This window comes from Pogona vitticeps, chromosome 2 (genome assembly GCF_051106095.1).
Source record: "Pogona vitticeps strain Pit_001003342236 chromosome 2, PviZW2.1, whole genome shotgun sequence".
In the NCBI taxonomy this organism is placed as follows: Eukaryota; Metazoa; Chordata; class Lepidosauria; order Squamata; family Agamidae; genus Pogona; species Pogona vitticeps.
Genome location: NC_135784.1, coordinates 19,785,233 through 19,808,283, shown reverse-complemented (window position 1 = coordinate 19,808,283; position 23,051 = coordinate 19,785,233). Strand labels below are relative to the sequence as shown.

General features: G+C 43.9%; 1 protein-coding gene across 1 annotated transcript in view; it reads left to right on the top strand.

Annotated features, from left to right (window-relative positions):
- The window catches only part of LOC110070022 (uncharacterized), a 59,670-nt gene that overhangs the window by 3,284 nt on the left and 33,335 nt on the right, over nucleotides 1-23,051 (top strand). Inside the window, 5 exon segments of the mRNA XM_078386817.1 lie at nucleotides 55-477; nucleotides 987-1,110; nucleotides 2,443-2,510; nucleotides 3,628-3,754; nucleotides 10,249-11,780. Coding sequence (XP_078242943.1) covers nucleotides 55-477; nucleotides 987-1,110; nucleotides 2,443-2,510; nucleotides 3,628-3,754; nucleotides 10,249-11,780 — 2,274 coding nt within the window.

Here is a 23,051-nt window from a genome sequence, read left to right as displayed (position 1 = left end):
CTGAGCTGAACCAGATCCATGACAGGACTCTGATGGAGGCTTTGTTGGCTACAGCATAAAATGGCAGCCCAACACACATCTGGCCCCAGGGAAGGAAGAGACCCTGATATTCTCAAGGCAGGAGGTCTTGGGACCTTCTGGGAAAGAACGGCGCAGAAGGTCCGAGGTGAAGAGATGCCCAGCTCAGATACACAGTGCCAGAAATTCAGGAAATTTTCCTACAAGAAGGCTGATGGCCCTCGAGAGGTTTGCACTCAACTCCACCATCTTTGCTGTCAGTGGCTCAAGCCAGAGCAACACACCAAGGCTGAGATCCTGGACCTGGTGATCCTGGAGCAGCTCCTGACCATCCTCCCCCTGGAGATGTCGAGCTGGGTGAGAGAATGTGGAGCTGAGACCACTTCCCAGGCAGTGGCCCTGGCTGAAGCTTTCCTGAGTCTGAGTCAAGAAGAAGAGAAAGAGCAGGAAGAGCAGCAGGTAAGAGCAATTCATGCTGGGGACTCAAAGCCTCTGCTGCCTCTTTGCCTGTCTGTTTCGTGAGTGATGTACTGGAATTCACTCCCCACATCCCATGTGCTCTTTGATGTGTGGTCCGTGTGTAGCATACTTTGAAACTGAATCACATTCCCCGTACTTCTGGGAGTCTCTCTACACCCTTAAAACAAGGTGTGTATCCTCCCCTCACCCCACCCCGGTGTGTCTATTTTTTAAGGAAATTGCAGGTTTCTTCTTGCAAAGCATCCAGTTCAGAAGTTTGGGAAGTGCAGTGGTCGGGCGTGATCCCTTTTAGTTAGGGTCTTTCTACCACTCAGTCTTGTTCAAGACAATTCCAAAGGGTCACAATAATGGCAGTAAATCCTACAAATTCTACCCATTTCCAATGTTTTCCTTACAAAAGTCCTGTATCTCCCACGTTCCACACTCATCCACTGAAATCTTCACTTTTTCTTTTCTATTCTATCTTATCCCATTCTATGGATCCTCAGATGATAAATCCTTCTGTAGAAGTCCTGTCTGAATTCTGTGCTGCTGAGAAATCTCCTGATACCAGAAAGAGGCCTCAACAACGAGAGATCCACCAAGACAACGAGGGAGCTGCCAGTTTGATAAGTAAGGATTCATGTTAAGAGGGTTTGTGTTTTCCCCTGTGTGGAAGGAAAGGGGATCCTCCTTCCTGTCTCTTTTGGGCTGGGGGAAGGGGTTGACTCGATTCTTCAGTTCTGTCTTCCAAAACTTTTTACATAACAAGTAGTTCCTCCATTTCTGTCAAGGGAGCCAACTATGAATAGATTCATTTATTCCTTTCGGAAAGAGAAAGTCTCTAAAGTACATATTCAGGAGAGAACCTGATGCATATCCTTATCTAACTTTGCTTCAATGATTGGTACTTATTTGTTGCTATGTTGATATCTCACATTTCTTCTGAGATGCTAACAGCTGCCTTCCTCATCACCTCATCCTTTGTACATACAATTATCCGGTGAGGGAGATCAGGCTGAGGGGAGAGTAGATGACTCCACGTCATCCAGTCAGTGCCATGGCTCATCAGGGACCAGAATGAGACCACCGGCATCACTGCCCCACAGACTAACCCCAATGGATCTAAAAAAGCTTTGGCATCACACTCGCCCTTTTTCAATCTTGAGAAATGCTTATGCTTCCCCATTTCCGCTTTGCCATCATCCAGCACCTTTTAAATTCTGTTTGAAATTTAAAATGGACAGATCCTGATTGGGATAACTCACCCTCCTAGGAGTTGTATAAGATTTACAGACTTCCCAGGTAAAGAGAACAGAACCTATAATTCATTATAGCTGACATTATCTTAGTAAAGAGTTAATACAAGAACGAAACCAAGTAATCAGTCACAAGCTGTTTGTAAACTCGTCAGGGTATCTCATTATATCTCAGTTGTAAGCATATGGCTATGCAAAGTCCAGACAATAATCTTAATCATGCTTGAATCAAAATTACAAAAAAATTAAAACATAAGATCTTATTACTTGTGTAGGCAAGAGAATACATCTGTGACCAGCCTAACTTGGCTAATCACCTTTAAACTGTCTCCCCCTGGGCTAGCCTTAAGCCCATCCAAGCTGTTCTAATTTTGAAACAAATAATAAAGTAGTTTGCTTATAAAGCTCTCTCTCTCACTTGAACTGTTCTCGTCCCACTTGGCGAGTCATGATTGGTTTAGCAAGAGTTTCTATGACCAATCAACTCCTTCCGGCTGATGCTTGATAGATGTGAATGAGGTAGATCAGTCACAACATCTCTGTAATAGTTTAAAGTTCTTAAGAATAAAATCGTAAGAAGCAAAAGGCCTTACATGAGAGGCATGAAAAAGCATGTGAATATGAATCCTTTTTAGCTTGAGGTCATGATCTCATTGTGAGAGACGCTTATGCGAATGGCTTCCCACCCCCTTGGTCTGTCCCGCAGGGTCTGTGAAGATGCCAACAACAAGTATTCCTTCGTCTCTTCCCGGTGATTCAGAGGAACTTGATCAGGTACAAAGAAGGGGGTTATGGGACACCATGTGGATTCACATCCTGGAATATTCAGTCACTTTACTCCTCATGGACGATGGCCATGCTTTTTTTCTACATTGTCAGTAATTATACAATCGTGCCCCGCTGGACAATTTCCCCGTTTAACGATGAATCTGCTTAACGTTGACGTTTTTGCGATCGCTTTTGCGATCGCAAAACGATGGTTTAAATGGGTTTTTTTTTTTGCTGTGCAATGATCGGTTCCCTGCTTTGGGAACCAATTTTCGCTTTACGACAATCAGCAAACAGCTGATTGTCGGGTTTTAGAATGGCCGCCGGCTGAAGAAAATGGCCCCCCGCTGTTTTTAGGATTGATTTTTCACACTACAGGCACTGGAAAATGGCCGCCCTATGGAGGATCTTCGCTGGACGACAAGGTATTCAGTCCATTGGAACGCAATGAACAGTTTTCAATGCGTTTCAGTTGTTTTTTTAATTTCGTTTGACGATGTTTTTGCTCTACAGCGATTTCGCTGGAACGAATTAATGTTGTCAAGCGAGACACCACTGTATAGCAGGCTGATAAGCATGGCTTTCTCCATGTTGAAAAGAATTTTGTTTCTCTTTTGTTTTGAGAAATAGACTAAGAGGTTTTTGAGGTTTTGCAAAACTGAATGTGAGGACAACAGGGATTACTGTCAGAGAGCTAAGAGTGTAAGAGGACATGCACGGGACCAGAGAAAGGCTGGTTAATTCTAAGATCCTGTTGCTTCCAGAGGCTCGCTAAATGTTTCCGGAAGCTCCCAAGACAGACATGTATGCCATCAGTAGCCTTTTCCTGGTCTCTGTTGATCCCCAGCAACTGGGATTTGGAGACCTCTGTTCCTGGATGGAGCACATGGTCAAGGCGAATAACTGCCCAGAGTAGACCTTTTGGTCTAGATGGGTGGGATAGAAATCTAATAAATAAATAAATAATAGCCCTTAGTAAATTTGTGCTCCTATAAAAAGGCAGTTCATGAAAATTTAAACCTACAATATAAGATCCAGCCACTTCTCTTCAATTGCATTTTGGATTTAGGAGGTTATCTTGGTGAAACCTATGAGGACGGCCTCTTTTCTTTTCCATTTTTAGGGTCCAGTGCCCTTTGAGGAGGTGGCCGTATCCTTCACCCAGGAGGAGTGGGCGCTGCTGGATCCCGACCAGAAGGCCCTCCACCAGGAAGTCATGGAGGAGAACTGGCAAATGATATCCTCTCTCGGTAAGACCCCCTCTTCCCCTGGCTCATGCTAATCTCTCTTTACCAAGTTAATAAGGAGACTAACAACAACAGAAACAATAGTTCTTTTGTGTCGGAATGGTGTCCAAACTGATGCTAACCACTGTGGGGCCCATAATGCTAGACTGGGCAATCTGTGGTTCCTCAGAGGTAAAGAGCTCCAGATCTCATCACTGTAAACAACTTTGAAAGATGTGGAATCATGGTGAGAAAAGTCGTTCCTCAACATATGAAAAGCTGAAGGTTTGTGAGAGGTGAAGTTTTGAGTAGGAATGGGATTTTTGGCCCTGGCACCTCCATTGTGGGGTTGTTTCATTAGTTAAGCTTCCTGCTGAGGGCTTAATGATTAAGGAAGACAACTACAAATGATAAGGGCCTTTAGGGATGTGATCTACTTCTCGATTCCTTTTTTGTGATTATTTTAACTGCATTTAAATAAATCTTTAAAAAAGACTTAAAATCCCAAGATTTTAAAAAAACCCTTCTAAACATATACTGATTTAAGATGAGAACAGATTTAATCATTATTTTTGATTTACGATTTGTTGTCCTTAATTATACTTAATTGATATAGGCAGAGGCAGAAAAAAACCTTGCATCTTATTAGACAGCTGAAAGGATATGTTAAAATATTGTGAAATGAACTGAGAATACTGTGTTGCTTTTCCCCTCCCCCACCTTGTTATCTGGGAAACATCTCAGAACTAGAGTGGTTGTATAGACCAGATGGTCGGGATATAAATCAAATAGATAAATAAATTACAGAGACCAGAAACATCAACATTTAAAACGGCATACACAGAGAGAGCCTGTTCGATCGTTTAAAATATTATTACTCCTCCTTTCTCCTTAAACAGGACCCAGGATGACTTATCGTATATACTTGAGTATAAGCTGAGTTTTTCAGCACATTTTTTTTGCTGATAAAGTACCCCCTCTGCTTATACTCGAATCAGTGTCAAAATTACATGTTCTTCCCTGCAGTGTGGGTGTTCTCCGGACTTCCCCGCTCATCTAAGGGCGCCTGCAGCCTCTGTGGGTGGTCTGATGACCTGGGTTAAGTACACTGCATTTTTCAGACTCCGCAGGTAGACATCGTGCTGGAAGGATAATAGCAGTTTTTCTCCAAATGAAGGAGCTGTAGATGAAAACTTTTTCCCGTAGCTTGTCAGTGTTTCACAGACCACTCTTAATCGAGGTCACAGTGAGGGCATCTTCGTTTACAAGCCTAGGGGAGCCTATTCACCGTCCTTCTTCCTTGTCAGCTATGTCTCTTAAAAATCTTTACAGGAGTATATCCGCCTTCCTCCTCCATCCTCCATCTCCCTCCATCTTGTTACGCAGCAGTAGAGCAGTAGATAAGCACAGCATCCGGTATGAGTCCTCCCTCTGCAGGCAGTGAAGTGTGTCTCGTAGCTCAGAAAGGCAGTATCTACTGTTGGATCTTTCTGAGCTGTGAGATGCAGTGTTAACCCCTCCTGCTCCATGCCCCATCAAACTAGCATCCCTCCCCCACTCCTAAGCATACCCCTAGTTAACCCTTATTTTCTAACTTTAGGGTTATGAATTAGGGTTAGAAATTAGAGTTAGGGTTATGAATTAGGGTTAGAAGTTAGGGTTATAAATTAGGGTTAGGGTTATGAGTTAGGGTTAGGGTTATGAATTAGGGTTATGAGTTAGGGCTAGGGTTGGTCCCAGCCCATTATGTAAATATTAACAAGATCTTAAAGATAAATCTTGTGCACTTGGGCTTGCATAAGATATATCACATACAATCATGAGATTTGAAATTACACGTTATCTCATGTCCAAAAAAAGCAAAATCTTGTTCCACGACTGTCAGAGCACTGCTGGAGAGTTCAAGGGAAATCTTGAGATAAAGCTCATGCAATTTCAAATCTCACAAGTGTATGGCCATTATTTTTGGAGTGGAGCTTACGGTATATTTTGAGAATTCAATTGCTGTGGTACAGCATTCTTTTTCAAAGTCTTTTCTTTTATCCTGTTAGAAATGGATCCCAATACTTCTAATCCTGGACCAAAACAAAAACGCAGGTCATACGAAGCTGGTTTCAAACTTAAGGTTGTGTCAAGAGCAGAAAAGACCAATAACAGTATTGCAAGTAGGGAATTTTGTGTTGATGAAAAACAAGTGAGGGAGTGGCGGAAGATGAAAGCTGACTTGGAAAAGATTCCAAAGGCAAAAAAAGCTCGACGTGGTTTAACGACTTCATATGAAGCTCTAGAGACTGAATTGCATAAATGGGTTCTGGAGTGTCGTCAAAATGGTTACTGCGTAACACGCATGGGAATTCGCTTACGTGCCCTTCAAATGGCCAAAGATGACAAATTAAAAGCCCCAGGCATTGAAAATTTTGTTGCGTCAGCAGGATGGTGTACCCGCTTTATGAACAGGTTTGCCTTATGTTTGCGGCAACGAACAAAGATTTCACAGAAGTTGCCAAAAGACCTTGATGAGAAAGTGATTTCATTTCATTCATTCATCCTAAAACAAAGAAGGATCCATAACTATGACTTGGGAGAAACTGGGAATATGGATGAAACACCTATGACCTTTGATCCTCCAAGCAACAGAACTGTGGCAAGTTTGGGAGACAAAACTATTTTACTCAGAACCACAGGAAATTAAAAGGACCATTTCATAGTCCTTCTGTCATGTATGGCTAATGGAACTAAGCTGCGACCTGTCATTATTTTTAAAAGAAAGACTTTGCCTAAAAAGGTCTTATTCCCACCACAAATTACAGTGTGGGCCCATATTAAAGGCTGGATGGATGAAGATGGAACAAAAGAATGGCTGGAAGAAATTTGGAGTAGACGGCCAGGAGCAGCCTTAAAGAAAAAAAAAATCGGCTAGTTTGGGATATATTCAGAGCCTACACATCTAATGACAAAAAAATTGGCAAAGTCTTCTCAAGTTACTTTGGCCATTATTCCAGGTGGGCTTACATCTGTATCGCAGCCCCTAGACGTGTGTTTCAATAAACCTTTCAAGGATTGTGTGCGAAAGAGGTGGCATGAATGGATGTCATCTGGTCAAGCCCGACTGACAAAAGTTGGAAATCTGATGAAGCCCGACATAGAATTGATAGCAAAGTGGGTTCATGATGCATGGGAAGACATTCCAGAGCACATGGTGCGACGCGCCTTCAAGCATTAGTAATGCTATGGATAGCAGTGAAGACAGCGCTTTGTATGAGAACGACAGCAGTGATGGTGATGGCTGCAAACTCAGTGATGATGACAATGTCTATGCTGATAACCTCACACCAGCTGAAGCTGAAGCTCTGTTTGGACATACAGATGAGGGCGAGGAATCCAATTCTGAAGGATTTTAATTCTTGTGCTTTAGCTTGGTTGCTGATTGAGCTAAGACTTTTGTACTTTTAAAGTTATTGTTAATACCTTTTTGTTTTTGTTGACCCCCTTTTCCACTTACAGAGCTAGTTTACTGTTTTTCTCTGAAATAAATATTCAAAAACATTTAAATGTACTGATGCCTCAATTAATGTAATTTTATTGGTATCTATTTTTATTTTTGAAATTCCCCAGTAGCTGCTGCATTTTCCACCCTCGGCTTATACTCGAGTCAATAGGTTTTCCCAGCTTATATTCGGGTTGGCTTATACTCGAGTATATACGGTATCTTGTACCCAAGCCGTTTATAGCTTTATAGGTTAAAACCAGTGAATTCTTTGATTAATAATAGCTATAGCTGGGCTGTACTTTTATCGAGAACTACTAGAATGTCTCAAATGTTTTGGGGAATGATTGTTTGTGTAGGATTTTGGAATCATCTATCCTTAGTTGATAAATGTTTGACATTTCTGTGCTTTCAATGTTAATGATTAATTTAACAGTGTATTAACACCTACAAAAATCTCCATTCAGTGCATATGAACACAGATTAGTTTTTTGAGATCATGGAAGATTAATGAAACATGTGAAGTTGCTCAAACCCTAAATGTGAGCAATGCAGCAGAAAAATGTAATGTGATTTTAAGCTGGATCCACAGAAATTCAGCACCTGGATCATAGGAAATTAGCCCTATTTTCCACATTGGATAAAGTTTCCCTGGAATATTGTGCTAGTTCTTGATATCATCATTTAAGAAAGACAACGAGAAGCTGGAACATGTCCAGAAAAGACCACTAGTAAAGAGCCCAAAAAGCAACCCCCTGAAGAGCAGATAAGGGAGTGAAGAATGCTTAACCTGGAGAGGAAAACTGAACAGAAGAGTAATGGTTTTATCTGGGTGGCCGCAGAGAAGGTGGAGCAAGCTGCATTTCTGCCACTCCCAAGATACAATTGCAAGCAGGGGATCCAAATGACACGTCTCTAGGCTGCTCTTTGGCTCCTCCTTGACCCTCACTGCTCTCTCCTTTTTCCCAACTTATTTTCTAGTTCCAAAGTTTTCACTGAATTTCTCCACTGGAGAATTGAAAACATGGGGAAGATTGAGAAGAAGCCACAATCACTGCTCCCAGATCAGGCAACTCATCAGCTACGTTAACTAACACAGGGATCCACAACCCCCGGTCCACGGCCAGGTGGCAGTCCGTGACCGTGGCAGAAGCGGGCTGCGGAGATAGATCTCCCGCCCCTCTGCACTCACCCCACCCGCACGCACGGCCCACCGCCTGCACGCATGGGTGCCCCTCACATCTGCGAGCACGCCCCGCCTCTTCGTGCACACATGCCCCTCCCCTCCATGAGCACGCTCTTCCCCCCCATGAAAGGACCCCACCCCCCAACCGGTCTGCGACTCAGAAAAGGTTGGGGACCACTAAACTAGCACAATGAAAGCTGTTGCAGTGGCTGGCCAAAGAAAGCCTTTCCCTGGTTTAGCCATCTTACTATTTGGGACAGGTGGCAAGTAAGGAGTTAACATAACACAGTTCTCTGTATCGGGTTTTGGGGCACTTGCCTAAGGTCTTTGCCTTTTCTGCTACCATATCGCAATGTTGACTCACATTTATTTTTGGGCCCACTAAGACCCTACTAGCTAGTGCATTATTGGCTAGTTCAACAGTTTAATAAGGATAATGTAGAGGAGAGATGTTGAAGATCAACTGGAAAATCCAGTGCCATCGGAGTGCCTTGCCCTACCTGGTGGTTTTTAGAGATTCTGGACCATAAAACACACAATGACTAACCAGCAAGGAGAAAGTGAGGTTTGTACAAGTGTGGAAAGTGGCACAGTGGGGAAGGTTATTTAAAGGAGGAAATCATCTTTCTCTGCAGGAAAGGGAAAGTCTGTCAAATGGGGCTTTTAAAATGGATTTTTATACCATACTGCATTGAATGTATTGTTTTGTGTTTTTTGGTTTTTCTATTCATAGATCCTTTTAGTATTGTACTGTTACTAACTTAAATACTGTCTCTTCATTGTTGTAAGCCACCTTGGGTCCTTTTTAAGGAGAAAAAGCAGGTTACAGATCTTTAAGATAAATAAATAACAGATCCGGTCAATTGTCAAAACCATCAGACCTAAAAAAGGCGCTAATCTGTAGTTTGCCATTTAATTTTAGAGCAGTGTTGGTCAACTAGGAAACAGTGGCAGCTATATTAGCATTTCCTGCCCTGATCGATTGCTGTGTCACTGCCATAGTGCCAAATGTGCTCCAACTGTTTGCTGAACATAAAAGAATAATCAAACCATCTTGGAACTTGTAAAATGAAAATAAAGTCAGGGTAAGTTTCTTGTGATCAGACTCAGAGATCCTGAAGCAGTTTTGAAAATAACATTTGAAATAAAAGCCTAGTGAGAGAAAAAAAAAGAATGAACCATAGGTACCAGGAGCCCTTGATGGAAAGCATGCAGTTTCTTTTAGTTTTCTTAAATGTATTATGAGAAAGAGGGCAGAAAATCAAAATCTTCATCCCAAGTGTTGTCCCCTCTACCTTGGAAAGTGGAATGAGCCCAAACCCTCAGAGCAATGGAGATAGAAAAGGAGGGAAAAGAGAAGCCCCTTGTTGGATGAGAGAGGGAAGGGATAAAGGGGAAAAAAGGGGGGGGATTGGAAGAAGAAGGGGAGGGGGAACAAAAAAGAGAAGTCGATATAAATAGAGAGGAAAGTGGAGAGAAGAGTAAAAGGAGTGAAGGAATGAAGCTGGTACAGTAGAAACAAGGTAAGAAGTATGAGTAATAGCTGAGGGAAGGGAATGGATTTTGATGGAGAACCCATTACCTCATAAATGGGAAAACCTGACTTTACCTAAAGAGGAGGCAGAAAAGAAGAAGGATTATCAACCATCCAGAAAGCCCTCTTGTTGAGGAAAACAAGCTTGGAGAGTAGAGTCAAAAGATCAGTGAGGAAAAAGCCCGCATTGGGAGAGTAAAAGAGAGTAAGGGCAGAATAGAGAAACTCCCACTACAGCAGGAACTCACCCTTCTAAGACTCTAAACCTATATGAGCTTTGATGCATCCAGTTCCTTCTCTTTCCCCCATAGATCTGTCTGGCACTTCAGTTTTGTCTTTTCCACGTTTGTCCTTTGTCAAACATATCTGGAGAGAGAAAAATGTATATCCCAAACCTGGAAAGAGTTTTATAAACAAATTAAAGGTTACTTCATACCAGAGAACCAAGCCAGAAGAGGAAAGCGACATTCCAGAGAAGCCGTACAGAGACATTGCATGTGGAAAACATTTTGCCATGATGCTTGACAAAAAGGTCCGCATTGGAAATAAGCCCTTTATTAGTGAATCATGTGGGATAAGCTTAAATCAGAAGCAACAATTTGTGAATTATGGAAGAGTCTACACAGGAGGGAAACCATACAAATGCCAAGAGTGTGGGAAATGCTTTGCTGACAATTCAGCACTTATGAATCATAAGAGAGTCCACATAGGAGAGAAACTATATAAATGTGAGGAGTGTGGGAAATGTTTTTCTTCAAATTCAAACCTTGTGAGACATAAAAGGGTCCACACAGTAGAGAAACCATACAAATGCCAGGGGTGTGGGAAATGTTTTGCTCGAAAATCACACCTTGTGAGTCATATGAAAGTCCACACAGGAGAGAAACCATACAAATGCAAGGAGTGTGGGAAACATTTTTCTCAGAATTCAAATCTTGTGAGGCATAAGAGAATCCACACAGGAGAGAAACCATACAAATGCCAAGAGTGTGGGAAATGCTTTGCTTGCAGTTCACACCTTGTGAAGCATAGGAGAATCCACACAGGAGAGAAACCATACAAATGCCTGGAATGCGGGAAATGCTTTGTTGAGAGTTCAGTGCTTATGAATCATAAGAGAGTCCATACAGGAGATAAACCGTACAAATGCCAAGAGTGTGGGAAATATTTTGGCCGAAATGCGGACTTTTTGAAACATAAGAGCATTCATGCAGGAGAAAAACCATACAAATGTCAGGAATGTTGTAAAGTTTTTGCCTGCCGTTCACAGTTTGTGATGCATAAGAGAGTCCACACAGGAGAGAAACCATATAAATGTCAGGAGTGTGGGAAATGTTTTGCTCAAAATTCAGCCCTTTTAAAGCATAAGAGAATCCACACAGGAGAGAAACCATATAAATGCAGTGAGTGTGGGAAATGTTTTGCTCGGAATACAAGTCTTATCATCCATCAGAGACTTCACACAGGAGAGAAACCATACAATTGCCTGGAATGTGAGAAGTCTTTTGCCTGCAGTTCTAGCCTTCTCCTTCATCATCCAGTCCATGCACTGGAGAAGCCATACAAATGCCAGGAGTGTATGAAATGCTTTGCTCGAAAATCACAGCTTCTGAGTCATATGAAAGTCCACACAGGAGAGAAACCGTATAAATGCCAGGAGTGTGGGAAATGTTTTGCTCAAAATTCAGACCTTTTAAAGCATAAGAGACTCCACACAGGAGAGAAACCATATAAATGCCAGGACTGTGGGAAATGTTTTGCCTGTAGTTCATACCTTGCAAAACATAAGAGAATCCACACAGGAGAAAAACCATACAAATGCTAGGACTGTGGGAAATGTTTTGCTGAAAACTCAAACCTTGTAAAATCATAACAGAGTGCACACAGGAGATAAAACCATAGAAATGTTAAGAATTAGGAAAATGCTTTGCTCAGAATTTGCACACTTTGACGCATAAGACTCTCTACAGAAGACAGAAATCATACAACTGCCAGAAGTATCAGAAATATTTTGTTCAGATTTCACATGTCATGGAACATCAGGCAGTCCAGTCAAGAGAAAATAGGTGGATGACCTGATAGCTCCAGGAGTGAAGAGTTTGGAGGACGATACTGTGGTGTTTTATGTAAGCCGCCCCGAATAGACCTTGTCTAGGGGGGGTGGGATATAAGTCTAATAAGAGCAAAGTACAGTAAAGTAAAGGCAAGGTACCAGAGGTGGAACTACTAATTTCACTTTAAGAGTTTCCCATGGCATTGTTACAGAGAGAGGATGGAGGAACTGGGAGGAAGGCCTGGTAGAGAGCATAAAATTGCCACATTGGTATTCCACTGTCTGCTATTTTGCATTTTCTTCTGTCCGAGGGGAAGAGGCTGGGCACAGTATCCATGTTTGTGGCGAGCAGGATCGCACCCTTCCACCAGCAAATTCCAATGGGCAGGTTGAGACCTCTCAAATGATATCCTATCTCTAAGGCTTCATCCCCCACCTTAACCCCAGTCGCCTCACCTTTGATTCAGTCTGTAAGACACCTTCTGAACTCTGTGAGCCAAGAGAAAGAATAGGAAGAGTGTACCGTATTTTTCCGTGTATAAGACACTACTTTTTCCTAATATTATTACACTAACAATTTTGGAGTGTCTTTTACACAGAAGTAAGCTAAGATAGCTGAGGAAAGAACAAAACGGTGCATACCTTGCCCCTGTAAACAGGCTTCCTTCAGTCACGAAGTTTAGCTTCCTACAGTCAGGAGACTTCGCTTCCTCCGATCAAGAGCCTTATAGAACTGATGTCAGTTGATTCTGTACAAACCAATTGGAACACACCTCATTGGAGGTGGAGCCTGTAGGCACAGATTCAACAGGGGACTCGTGATGTCCAGCATTCTGAGCCTATAGGCTGAATACTCAAAGCTAAGGTTTCTTCATTTGCGGGTTAGAAAGGGGGGGAAACTTATAAACAGGGGTGTGTTTTAAACAGAAAAATACGTCAATTGCATTGAATTGTTCATATTTCAGCTGCTTGCCTTGTACAATGTATTTTTAATAGAGAAACATGGGGGGGGGTGAAGTTCCAAGAGATGTATAGCTTTGTGCCTTTAGGGCACTATTCTGTACCTGCTGGAATAAAATACTGGAATGAAAAACATGTCAATATTTTGGTGAATCGTGTTGCTGAGTGTAAGGGTTCGTACTTTGCTTCCCCTAATTTTGACTGAGACTCTGGAGACACTCGTGTTGAAAAATCATAACTAGTTTTTATTGGAATATGTAATAATACATCTTTTTGCCCAAACTCAGCTTCTGCGGTTTCTCTTGTCGCCAATAGGTCCGGTGAGGGCATCCAAACAACTTTAACAAAGGGGTTACAGCTCAACTCGCCCCAAAGGTCCTTTCAAAAACAGATTACTGTTTTCCAACTCACAAGTCTCTATTCTCAGGGTTTAGTAGCGGGGCGGTCTCTTCATCTCACATCTCCGTTCTGTAAGGGTCTTCATCTCCTCGTAGAGGGGTCCACGGTCCGTTAAGTACCCCTCCACTGGGCTTCTTCTAGAAGCCATGACCGGCGTTCTCTCTCTTCCCAGTCTACCGCCTCCTTCTCCTCTGTGAGTCGCCTGCGCCACTCTCTGGCCTCAGACTCCCCCCAATAAGAAGGACGTTGTGGTAGACCCCTTCTTCTTTGGTAATCAGCTTCTTCTCAGGGAACCCGTACCTTCTCTCATTTCTCGGTCCAAGGGTCCACTACCCATATCATTTCCCAACGTCCTGGTGTGAAGTCTACCTCTTCTTTTATATCTCCCATTCCCGCCTCCACAACAGACCTCCCCCTTTCTCCTTTTCCCGCCAAACCATCCCATTTAGGTGGCTACTGTCATCTTTAACGGTTCCCGTTCCAATTCACGGGTATCAACTCCCCGCTGTTTGGTCTCGATGGGCGGTGCAGACGGGTTTGTCTGAGCCTCTTGTTCCAGTTTTGAGGGAAGACGACACTCCGGTGAGAGCCTTTACCCTCTCGCCTCGCGTCTCACACTGAGAAGCCCAAGATATGTATTCTGATCGTCAAAAGCTCAGCCCGATTCTGAGAATAAAATGGAATTCTCAGCAGGTTCAGGAAGTAAAAGAAGAATAACTGAAACTCTAACCTCAGTCACCACCTCTCAGTTCATTAGGATTACAGTGGATGCAAAAAGTAAGTAACAGCACCTTCAGAGTAATGTTTTTTCTTCTTCTCCTGGTGCATGACGGCTAAATAACAATTATTGCTGAAAAGCAATATATGCCATCTGCTTTGAACGCTTTGGCATTAGTGTCTTGATAGATTAAGTTTAGAGATGGGGGTATTTGTATACGAAAACCCCATAACGAGGGTCCAGCCCCATGGGGTTGGACAGTCCACTCATCGATCTACTGCAGGCAGGAGCACCGCGGAGCCTTCCAATGTCTCCAGAGATTGTGTTCAGCTCGGCACTCCTGCCAGGAGGCGGGATTACAAGCCTGTCTGCTAGCTGAAGAGTGGCTCACTGAACGTGATCTCCGGAGTCATTGGAAGGCTCCGTGGTGCCTGCACCCACGGCAGATCAGTGAGTGGACCGTCTGGCCCCATACGGCTGGACCCTCATTCTGTCCACCTGTGCAGGGGTATTTGTATACAAATAATCCCATCTCTAATTAAGTTATTCAATCTTCAGAGAAATCTAAACCCACAAAGGAGCCTTGTGGCACAGTGGTTAAATTGCAGTACTGCAGCCAAAACTCTGCTCACAAGCCAGGTTCCATCCTAGGTAGGCGCCTTGAGGTTGACTCAGTATTCTGAAGCTGATAAATTTGAGTACTCATCTTTCTGGTGTGAGATGGGGGCCGATCTGTAGCCTGCATCATTAAACTGAAAACTGTCCAGAGAGCCCTTTTGGTGCTGTGGAGGTATATAAGCAGCACAGCATTGCAAAGGCGATTGTAAAATAAAAGATAAAAACCTGCTGGCATCTTACAAACTAACTGCTATAATTTAACGTGAGCTTTTGTGGACACATCCACTTCAGATATAAGAGTGGGAATACTGGGGAAAGATTTATACATTTCTGTCTTTATTTTTTCTTTTGTCAGATATGCTAGCACTCAGTAACACGGCAAACGCTTCTAAAACAACTAACCTTAGAGAATACAGTAGTTACTGCAGTACCCGAAATCTGACCTTGAAACAGTTAAATAATTGATCAGAATAAGGAATTAGCATCCAAAATCCTTTTCTGGTGTTATGCTTGTATTATTTGCTGTGGTGTAAATTTTTGGTGGTGATCAACTATTAACGAGTTGCTCCTTGTATCCCTTCTTGTGCATCCATTTATGCAGCCAAACATTCAGTAAGGGATCAAAGCATGAACTTTTAATTTGTAGTAATTCACTGGCAGAATTCACACCACTGCTCTGACACTGGCATATCTCACCGGTGCTCACCACCCTGAACTGAGCAGAAACATTCATTTTACACTCCTTCCCCCCTTAGGAAAGGAATTTGCCCACCCAAAAAACAAAAATGCACTCAAATTGCTCCTCCAGTTTGGAGCCCTTTACTTCTTCCTCGTCCTCCATAGTTTCCCACCACTGCACAGTCATGTGCCAAAAGGTCCAAGATTTTGTGGTTTTGTTTGTGGGAATGACAGGACCTATGATCTGCAGGTGGTTTGGGGAAGATCCCATATAAAAATATTCATATGGAAGCATTTGATTCCATGGGTCCACTTTCTTATGATATACTGTACACCACATGTTTCCGACATGCAGACATAGAGGGGTTGGAATATTTTTTTCTAAATGGACATGTAGGTGATATTTTTATTGGTCCACTAAAAAAATCAAGAAAAGCAGTCCAGGATCCAATCAACCAGGTATGTGTAGGGATGTTTAAAAGTCTTTGGGGGTGTAGAAACGGGAAAGGCATCAACATCAATTATGAGCGTAACTGGTTTTATAACAGTCATCAAGTGATGACAAGGACGTCCTTCAGCAGATAAAAACTGTGTCATTTGTCTGTCTGGGAAATTCTATATAAAAGGATGTCTCCGCTCATCTATTTTTATTTTGTTTAATTAGCAAATGGATAGACTTGCATTTACTCTTTGAGATCTGCTCCTAAAAAACACTCCTTAGTTTGGTTTTGTCGGTTCCTGCCTGGTGAAGGCACAGCCATCCTGAAAGCTGGCTTCATTTTGTTTTTGTCTAAGTTTTAGGTGGCGTCATAAAATCTGTCACTCCAGTGTGTAATTCAAACAAAAATTGGGAATCTTAAAAGGCAGCTAGGGAATGGTGTTGGCTGGGAATGGTAATGTGATGGAAATTCAATGCAATGATTGACACAAACAAACAAATTGCGAGTTTGCATCTTAAGCGAAAAGTGTCTTGTCTTGGCCCACCTGTCATGATCCGAGGCGACTGGAAGCTGGACCTCGTGTCAGGGCTGCAAAGGGCTGCTCCTGCCCCCCGGTCAAGAGAAAGTCCCCGATCCCTCCTTCCACATGCCTAACCCCACTACCCATGTTGGAGGTCTCCCCTAGAACCAGGTTTTGGAAGCAGATCAGAGGCCATTTCAGCAACTGCGGAAACAGCCAAAAGCACACCAGGAGATCTCCCAACACGGCCAAAGAGCCCAATTTGATGATTGAACACTGGGTCCCTCTCATCGAATTTGAGCTGTCAGCCCATTAGGGCAGAGACCTGTTCTCTCGTATTTTGTAAAGTGCACTGAAGTCACTGTGGAATTTATTTTAAAAGTGATTAAACTGTAGTACTGCTGCCAAATCTGTGCTCACCACCTCGGATTCAGTCCCAGGTAGTATGCTCAAGGTTAACTCATCCTTCCATCTTTCCCAGGTAGGTAAAATGAGTGAGTACCCAGCTTGCTGGAGTGGGGTGGGGGGGCAATGTGTAGCCTGCATAATTAACTTGCAAACTGCCCAGAGAGGGCTTTAAGGAATATGGGGCGGTATATAAACTACAGGCTTAAAGACAGCTGACTTGAACCAGAGGGGGGGGGGAATCTAAGGCTGTCTAGTAATTTCAGGAGAGAAAAAAACATAAAATTGTAGAGGCTTGTTGGATGACTTCTCTCCCTGGAAGATCATGCTTTCAATAAGTGCCTTTTCTTGCCTGATCCAGTGATCCAAAGAGGCAGAGAGAGACCAAGACTCTCCCATCCAGGCGCTCCGAGAGGAGATTGGAAGAGTCTGTTCTCGCCCTGCCAGGAGCCTGGCTTGGCTTCAGTCACGTGATAGGAAAGGGAACATGAGTTTTGCATTTTTTTAAGAAAAAAAAGTGGACGCATTTGTTCTCCCGACCTCCAGCCTTGAGCAACAGGGAGGCAACTTTAAATGGGACGCTTTGGAAACAAGAGCCTCAGCCTGTTTTTTTAAAGAGACAAACGGTGCGCGAGTGAGTATTATCTGGTCTGGATTTTGCTGGGAAAAGATAACCGAGGAAGGAGGAGGAGGAGGGAGAGAGAAAGGGAGAAAACAGGAGTCATTTCTGGGCAGGAAAGCCAGGAGAGAAAGGAAGAGGCGGGAGAAGGGAAACGGTGGCTCCCCATCTTATTCCCCCCCCCTTTGAGTCCTTTGAAATGTTTGCAGTTGAATTTGATGAGCAAAACACGTGGGGAGCCTTATATTTGCTGGGGAGGGATGTGCTAAATTCCTATTTACGGGGTTACTGGCCCTTTGCTGTGGGAATGCATAACGGGAAGTATTAGGAACAGCGAGGAGACGGCCTCAGGCGGCAGAAGCTAGAGGGGCAGCCCTGAGCCCCTTGGCCTTTCCCCAAGGGGAAAAAAAAGCTCCTGGCTCCTCCAATTCGGAGTCCTCTCCCTCCTCCTCCTTCTCCTCCTCCATGGCTTTCCACAACACTGCACAGCCATATGTCAAAAGATCCAAGATGTCTGTGGTGTGGCTTGTAGGAAAAAGAGGACCAAGGATTTGCAGGTGTTTGGGGGAAGATCCCGTGGAAAGATATTCATATGAAAGCATGAGGAACTGCTTTTGATTTCAGGGATTAGCTTTCTTACTTTTTTTCTTAAGATGTACAAGTTTCCAAAAGGCAGACATGCAAGGATAAGAAAAGGTTAACAAATCAAGGAATGTGAATACAGAAGCATACTTTTATTGGACTCTCTCTCTCTCCTAACAATCCAGTCAAAGCAGGAATGCATAATCTATTCAAAAATCACACACAGGCAGCTGGTTACTGAGGGAAGGCATGCCTAAAGAGAAAGGCCTTTGCCTGCTTGCAGAAGGACAACAAAGATGGGCCCAGCCTGGCCTCCAGTGGGAGGGAGTTCCAGAGTCTGGGAGCAGCCACAGAGAAGGCTCTCTTGTGTGACCCCATCAGATGCACCTGTGAAGGTGGCAGGACTGAGACAGAGCTATCGCCTGATGAGCTTAACACCCGAGTCAGCTCATAATGGGAGATATGGTCTTTGAGATAGCTTGGACCCAGGCCATTTAGGGCTCTATAGGTTAAAAACAGCACTTTAAATTGTGCCCAGTAAGTGACTGGCAGACAATGGAGCTGCTGTAACAGGGGGGCTATGTGGTCCCTGTAACCAGCCCCAGTCAGCAATCTGGCTGCTGCATTTTGGACCTCTTGACACTTTCCAAAGGCAGCCCCACACAGAGCGCATTACAGTAATCCAGCTGGGAAATAACTAGGGCATGTATCACAGTGGCCAGATCAGATCTCTCAATAAATGGACTTAGCTGGTGCACTACTTTTAATTGTGCACGTGCACTTCTAGCCACCACTGAGACCTGGTTATCCAAGTTCAGGGATAAATCCAAGAGCATCTTCAAGCTGCGCACATGTTTTTTTTTAAATGGGAGTATAATCCCATGCAGTACAGGCTCCATCCCTGTTCCTTGATCTACCTTTCGACTAACCAGGAGCACTTCTGTCTCGTCTAGATTAAGTTTCAGTTTATTCACCTTCATCCAGTCCATGACTGGTACTAGACACTGATCTTGAGACGAAGTAGCTTCCTCGGATTTAAGTGGCAAGGAGAGACAGAGTTGAGTGTCATCCACATCTTGATAGCATCGAACCCCAAAAGTCTGGATAATCTCTTCCAGTGGTTTCATGTAGATCTTAAATAGCATAGGAGGCAAAAACAGAGCAAAGGTTTCAAACAGGAGTCCTCCAGAACCACCTCTCCTCCAGGAAGGACTTGAGCCAATGTAAAAGAGTGCCCCTAAAACCCATTCCAGAGAGATGGGACAGGAAGATACTGTGGTTGATAGTATCAAAAAGCCCCTAAGAGATCCAGCAAAACCATCAGGGACACAGATCCCCTATCTAGTTCCTGGTGTAGGTCATCTGCCAAGGTGACCAAAGCCATCTGAGTCCTATAACCAGGCCTGAAGCCAAACTGAAATGGATCTAGATTCTCACACCTCTGGAGCTGGGAGGCCACAACCCGCTTTAGTACTGTCCTCAAGAATGGGATGTTAGATACTGGTTGGTAATTATTTATTATTGTGGGGTCCAAGGAAGGCTTTATAAAGCGTGGTCTTACTATAGCCTCCTTTAATCAAGATGGGATCTTATCGGGTTGCAAGGAGGTATTCACCACGGCTCCTATCCAATCAACCATTCCCTTTCTGGCAGCTTTTTATGAGCCAGGAAGGGCAGGGATCCAGCAGGCATGTGGTAACCCTCACTTCTCAAGGATCTTGACCCCATCATCAGGCTGCAGCAACTGAAATTCACCCATTCTCATAGGGGAAGCAGGGGCCGCGGTTGCATTCACAGGAGCTGCAATGGCTACAGCATCCACGTCAAGAGTGGATCTGAGCGATTTTGCCCGCGAAGTGTTGTGCAAATTTTTCACAGGGAGCAACAGTGTTGATCTGCTTCATCTACTACTCTGTGTGTTCAGTCGTTTAGTCGTGTCCGACTCTTCGTGACCCCATGGACCAGAGCACGCCAGGCCCTCCTGTCTTCCACCGCCTCCTGGAGTTGTGTCAAATTCATGTTGGTTGCTTCGATGACACTGTCCAACCATCTCATCCTCGGTCGTCCCCTTCTCCTCTTGCCTTCACACTTTCCCAACATCAAAGTCTTTTCCAAGGAGTCTTCTCTTCTCATGAGATGGCCAAAGTACTGGAGCCTCAGCTTCAGGATCTGTCCTTCCAATGAGCACTCGGGGTTGATTTCCTCTAGAATTGATAGGTTTGTTCTCTTTGCAGTCCAGGGAACTCTCAAGAGTCTCCTCCAGCACCACAATTCAAAGGCATCAATTCTTTGGCGGTCTGCTTTCTTTATGGTCCAGCTCTCACTTCCATACATGACGACAGGAAAAACCATAGCTTTGACTATTCTGACTTTTGTTGGCAAGGTGATGTCTCTGCTTTTTAAGATGCTGTCAAGGTTTGTCATTGCTTTCCTCCCAAGAAGCAGGCGTCTTTTAATTTCGGGGCTGCTGTCTCCATCTGCAGTGATCATGGAGCCCAAGAAAGTAAAATCTGTCACTGCCTCCATATCTTCCCCTTCTATTTCCCAGGAGGTGATGGGACCAGTGGCCATGATCTTAGTTTTTTTGATGTTGAGTTTCAGACCGTTTTTTGCACTCTCGTCTTTCACCCTCACTACAAGGTTCTTTAGTTCCTCCTCACTTTCCGCCATCAGAGTGGTATCATCTGCATATCGGAGGTTGTTGATATTTCTTCCTGCAATCTTAATTCCAGCTTGGGATTCCTCCAGTCCAGCCTTCCGCATGATGTACTCTGCATATAAGTTAAATAAGCAGGGGGACAATATACAGCCTTGTCGTACTCCTTTCCCAATTTTGAACCAATCCGTTGTTCCATATCCAGTTCTGACTGTTGCTTCCTGTCCCACATATAGGTTTCTCAGGAGATGGATAAGGTGGTCAGGCACGCCCATTTCTTTAAGGACTTGCCATAGTTTGCTGTGGTCCACACAGTCAAAGGCTTTTGCATAATCAATGAAGCAGAAGTAGATGTTTTTCTGGAACTCTCTGGCTTTCTCCATAATCCAGCGCATGTTAGCAATTTGGTCTCGAGTTCCTCTGCCCCTTCGGAATCCTGCTTGTACATCTGGAAGTTCTCGGTCCACATACTGCTGAAGCCTACCTTGTAGGATTTTGAGCATAACCTTGCTAGCGTGTGAAATGAGTGTAATTGTGCGGTAGTTGGAGCATTCTTTGGCACTTCCCTTCTTTGGTATTGGGATGTAGACTGATCTTTTCCAGTCCTCTGGCCACTGTTGAGTTTTCCAAACTTGCTGGCATATTGAATGTAGCACCTTAACAGCATCATATTTTAAGATTTTAAATAGTTCAGCTGGAATGCCATCACCTCCACTGGCCTTGTTGTTAGCCAGGCTTTCTAAGGCCCACTTGACTTCCCTCTCCAAGATGTCTGGCTCTAGGTCAGCAACTACATTGCCTGGGTTGTCCGGGGTATCCAAATCTTTCTGATATAATTCCTCTGTGTATTCTTGCCACCTCTTCTTGATGTCTTCTGCTTCTGTGAGGTCCCTTCCATTTTCGTCCTTTATGATGTCCATCCTTGCACCAAAGGTTCCTCTGATATCTCCAATTTTCCTGAACAGATCTCTGGTTTTTCCTTTTCTGTTATTTTCCTCTATTTCTTTGCATTGTTCATTTACAAAGGCTCTCTTGTCTCTCCTTGCTATTCTTTGGAAGTCTGCATTCAATTTTCTGTAACTTTCCCTATCTCCCCTGCATTTTGTTTCCTTTCTCCTCTCTGCTATTTGTAAGGCTTCCTTGGACAGCCACTTTGCTTTCTTGCTTTTCCTTTTCTTTGGGATGGTTTTTGTTGCTGCCTCCTGTACAATGTTACGAGCCTCTATCCAAAGTTCTTCAGGCACTCTGTCCACCAAATCGAGTTCCTTAAATCTGTTCTTCACTTCCACTGTGTATTCATGAGGGATTTGATTTAGATTATACCTGAGTAGCCCAGTGGTTTTTCCTACTCTCTTCAGTTTAAGCTTGAATTTTCCTATGAGAAGCTGATGATCAGAGCCACAATCAGCTCCAGGTCTTGTTTTTGCTGACTGTATAGAGCAGGGGTGTCCAACCTTTCACCTTCCCTGGGCCACATTAGAAGATGAAAATTTGGTTTGGGCCGCACATACATCTGGTTTGGGCCGCATGGGGGGGGCAGCCCTAGCCATCATCCACAGCCCCGCTCCAAGCGCGTTTAACGGCAGCTGCAATCTCAGACAGCAGAGGCTGCCAGCTTCGACTCCGGCCGGGGCCGGGAGGGGGTCCACCTATTGATGGGAATGGCGCAATGAAGTCACGCAGCCCCCCTGTCCCTTCCCCTCCCACTCCTTCCTTCCTTCCCTCTCTCCCCCTCTACTGTTGTGACATGCCCCGGCCACATTCCAGCTGCAAGTGCTGGCAGTGTAACTTGAAACTTTGGAATTTCTTTAAAAATAAAAAATTGCACTGGGCCGCATTACGAGCTGACCTGGGCCGCAGGCGGCCCTCGGGCTGCAGGTTGGACAAGCCTGGTATAGAGCTTCTCCATCTTTGGCTGCAGAGAATATAATCAATCTGATTCCGATATTGCCCATCTGGTGATTTCCATGTGTAGAGTCGCCTTTTGTGTTGTTGGAAAAGAGTGTTTGTGATGACCAGCTTGTTCTCTTGACAAAACTCTATTAGCCTTTGCCCTGCTTTGTTTTGAACTCCAAGGCCAAACTTCCCTGTTGTTCCTTTTATCTCTTGACTCCCTACTTTGGCATTCCAGTCCCCTAGTATGAGAAGAACATCTTTCTTTGGTGTCAGTTCTAGAAGGTGTTGTAAATCTTCAAAAAATTGTTCAGTTTCAGTCTCCTCAGCAATGGAGGTTGGTGCATAAACTTGGATTATTGTGATGTTGAAAGGTCTGCCTTGGATTCGTATTGACATCATTCTATCATTTTTGAGATTGTATCCCATTACAGCTTTACCCACTCTTTTGTTGACAATGAGGGCTCCTCCATTCTTTCTATGGGATTCGTGCCCACAATAGTAGACGTGATAATCATCTGAGTTGAATTCGCCAATTCCTGTCCATTTTAGATCACTGACGCCCAGGATGTC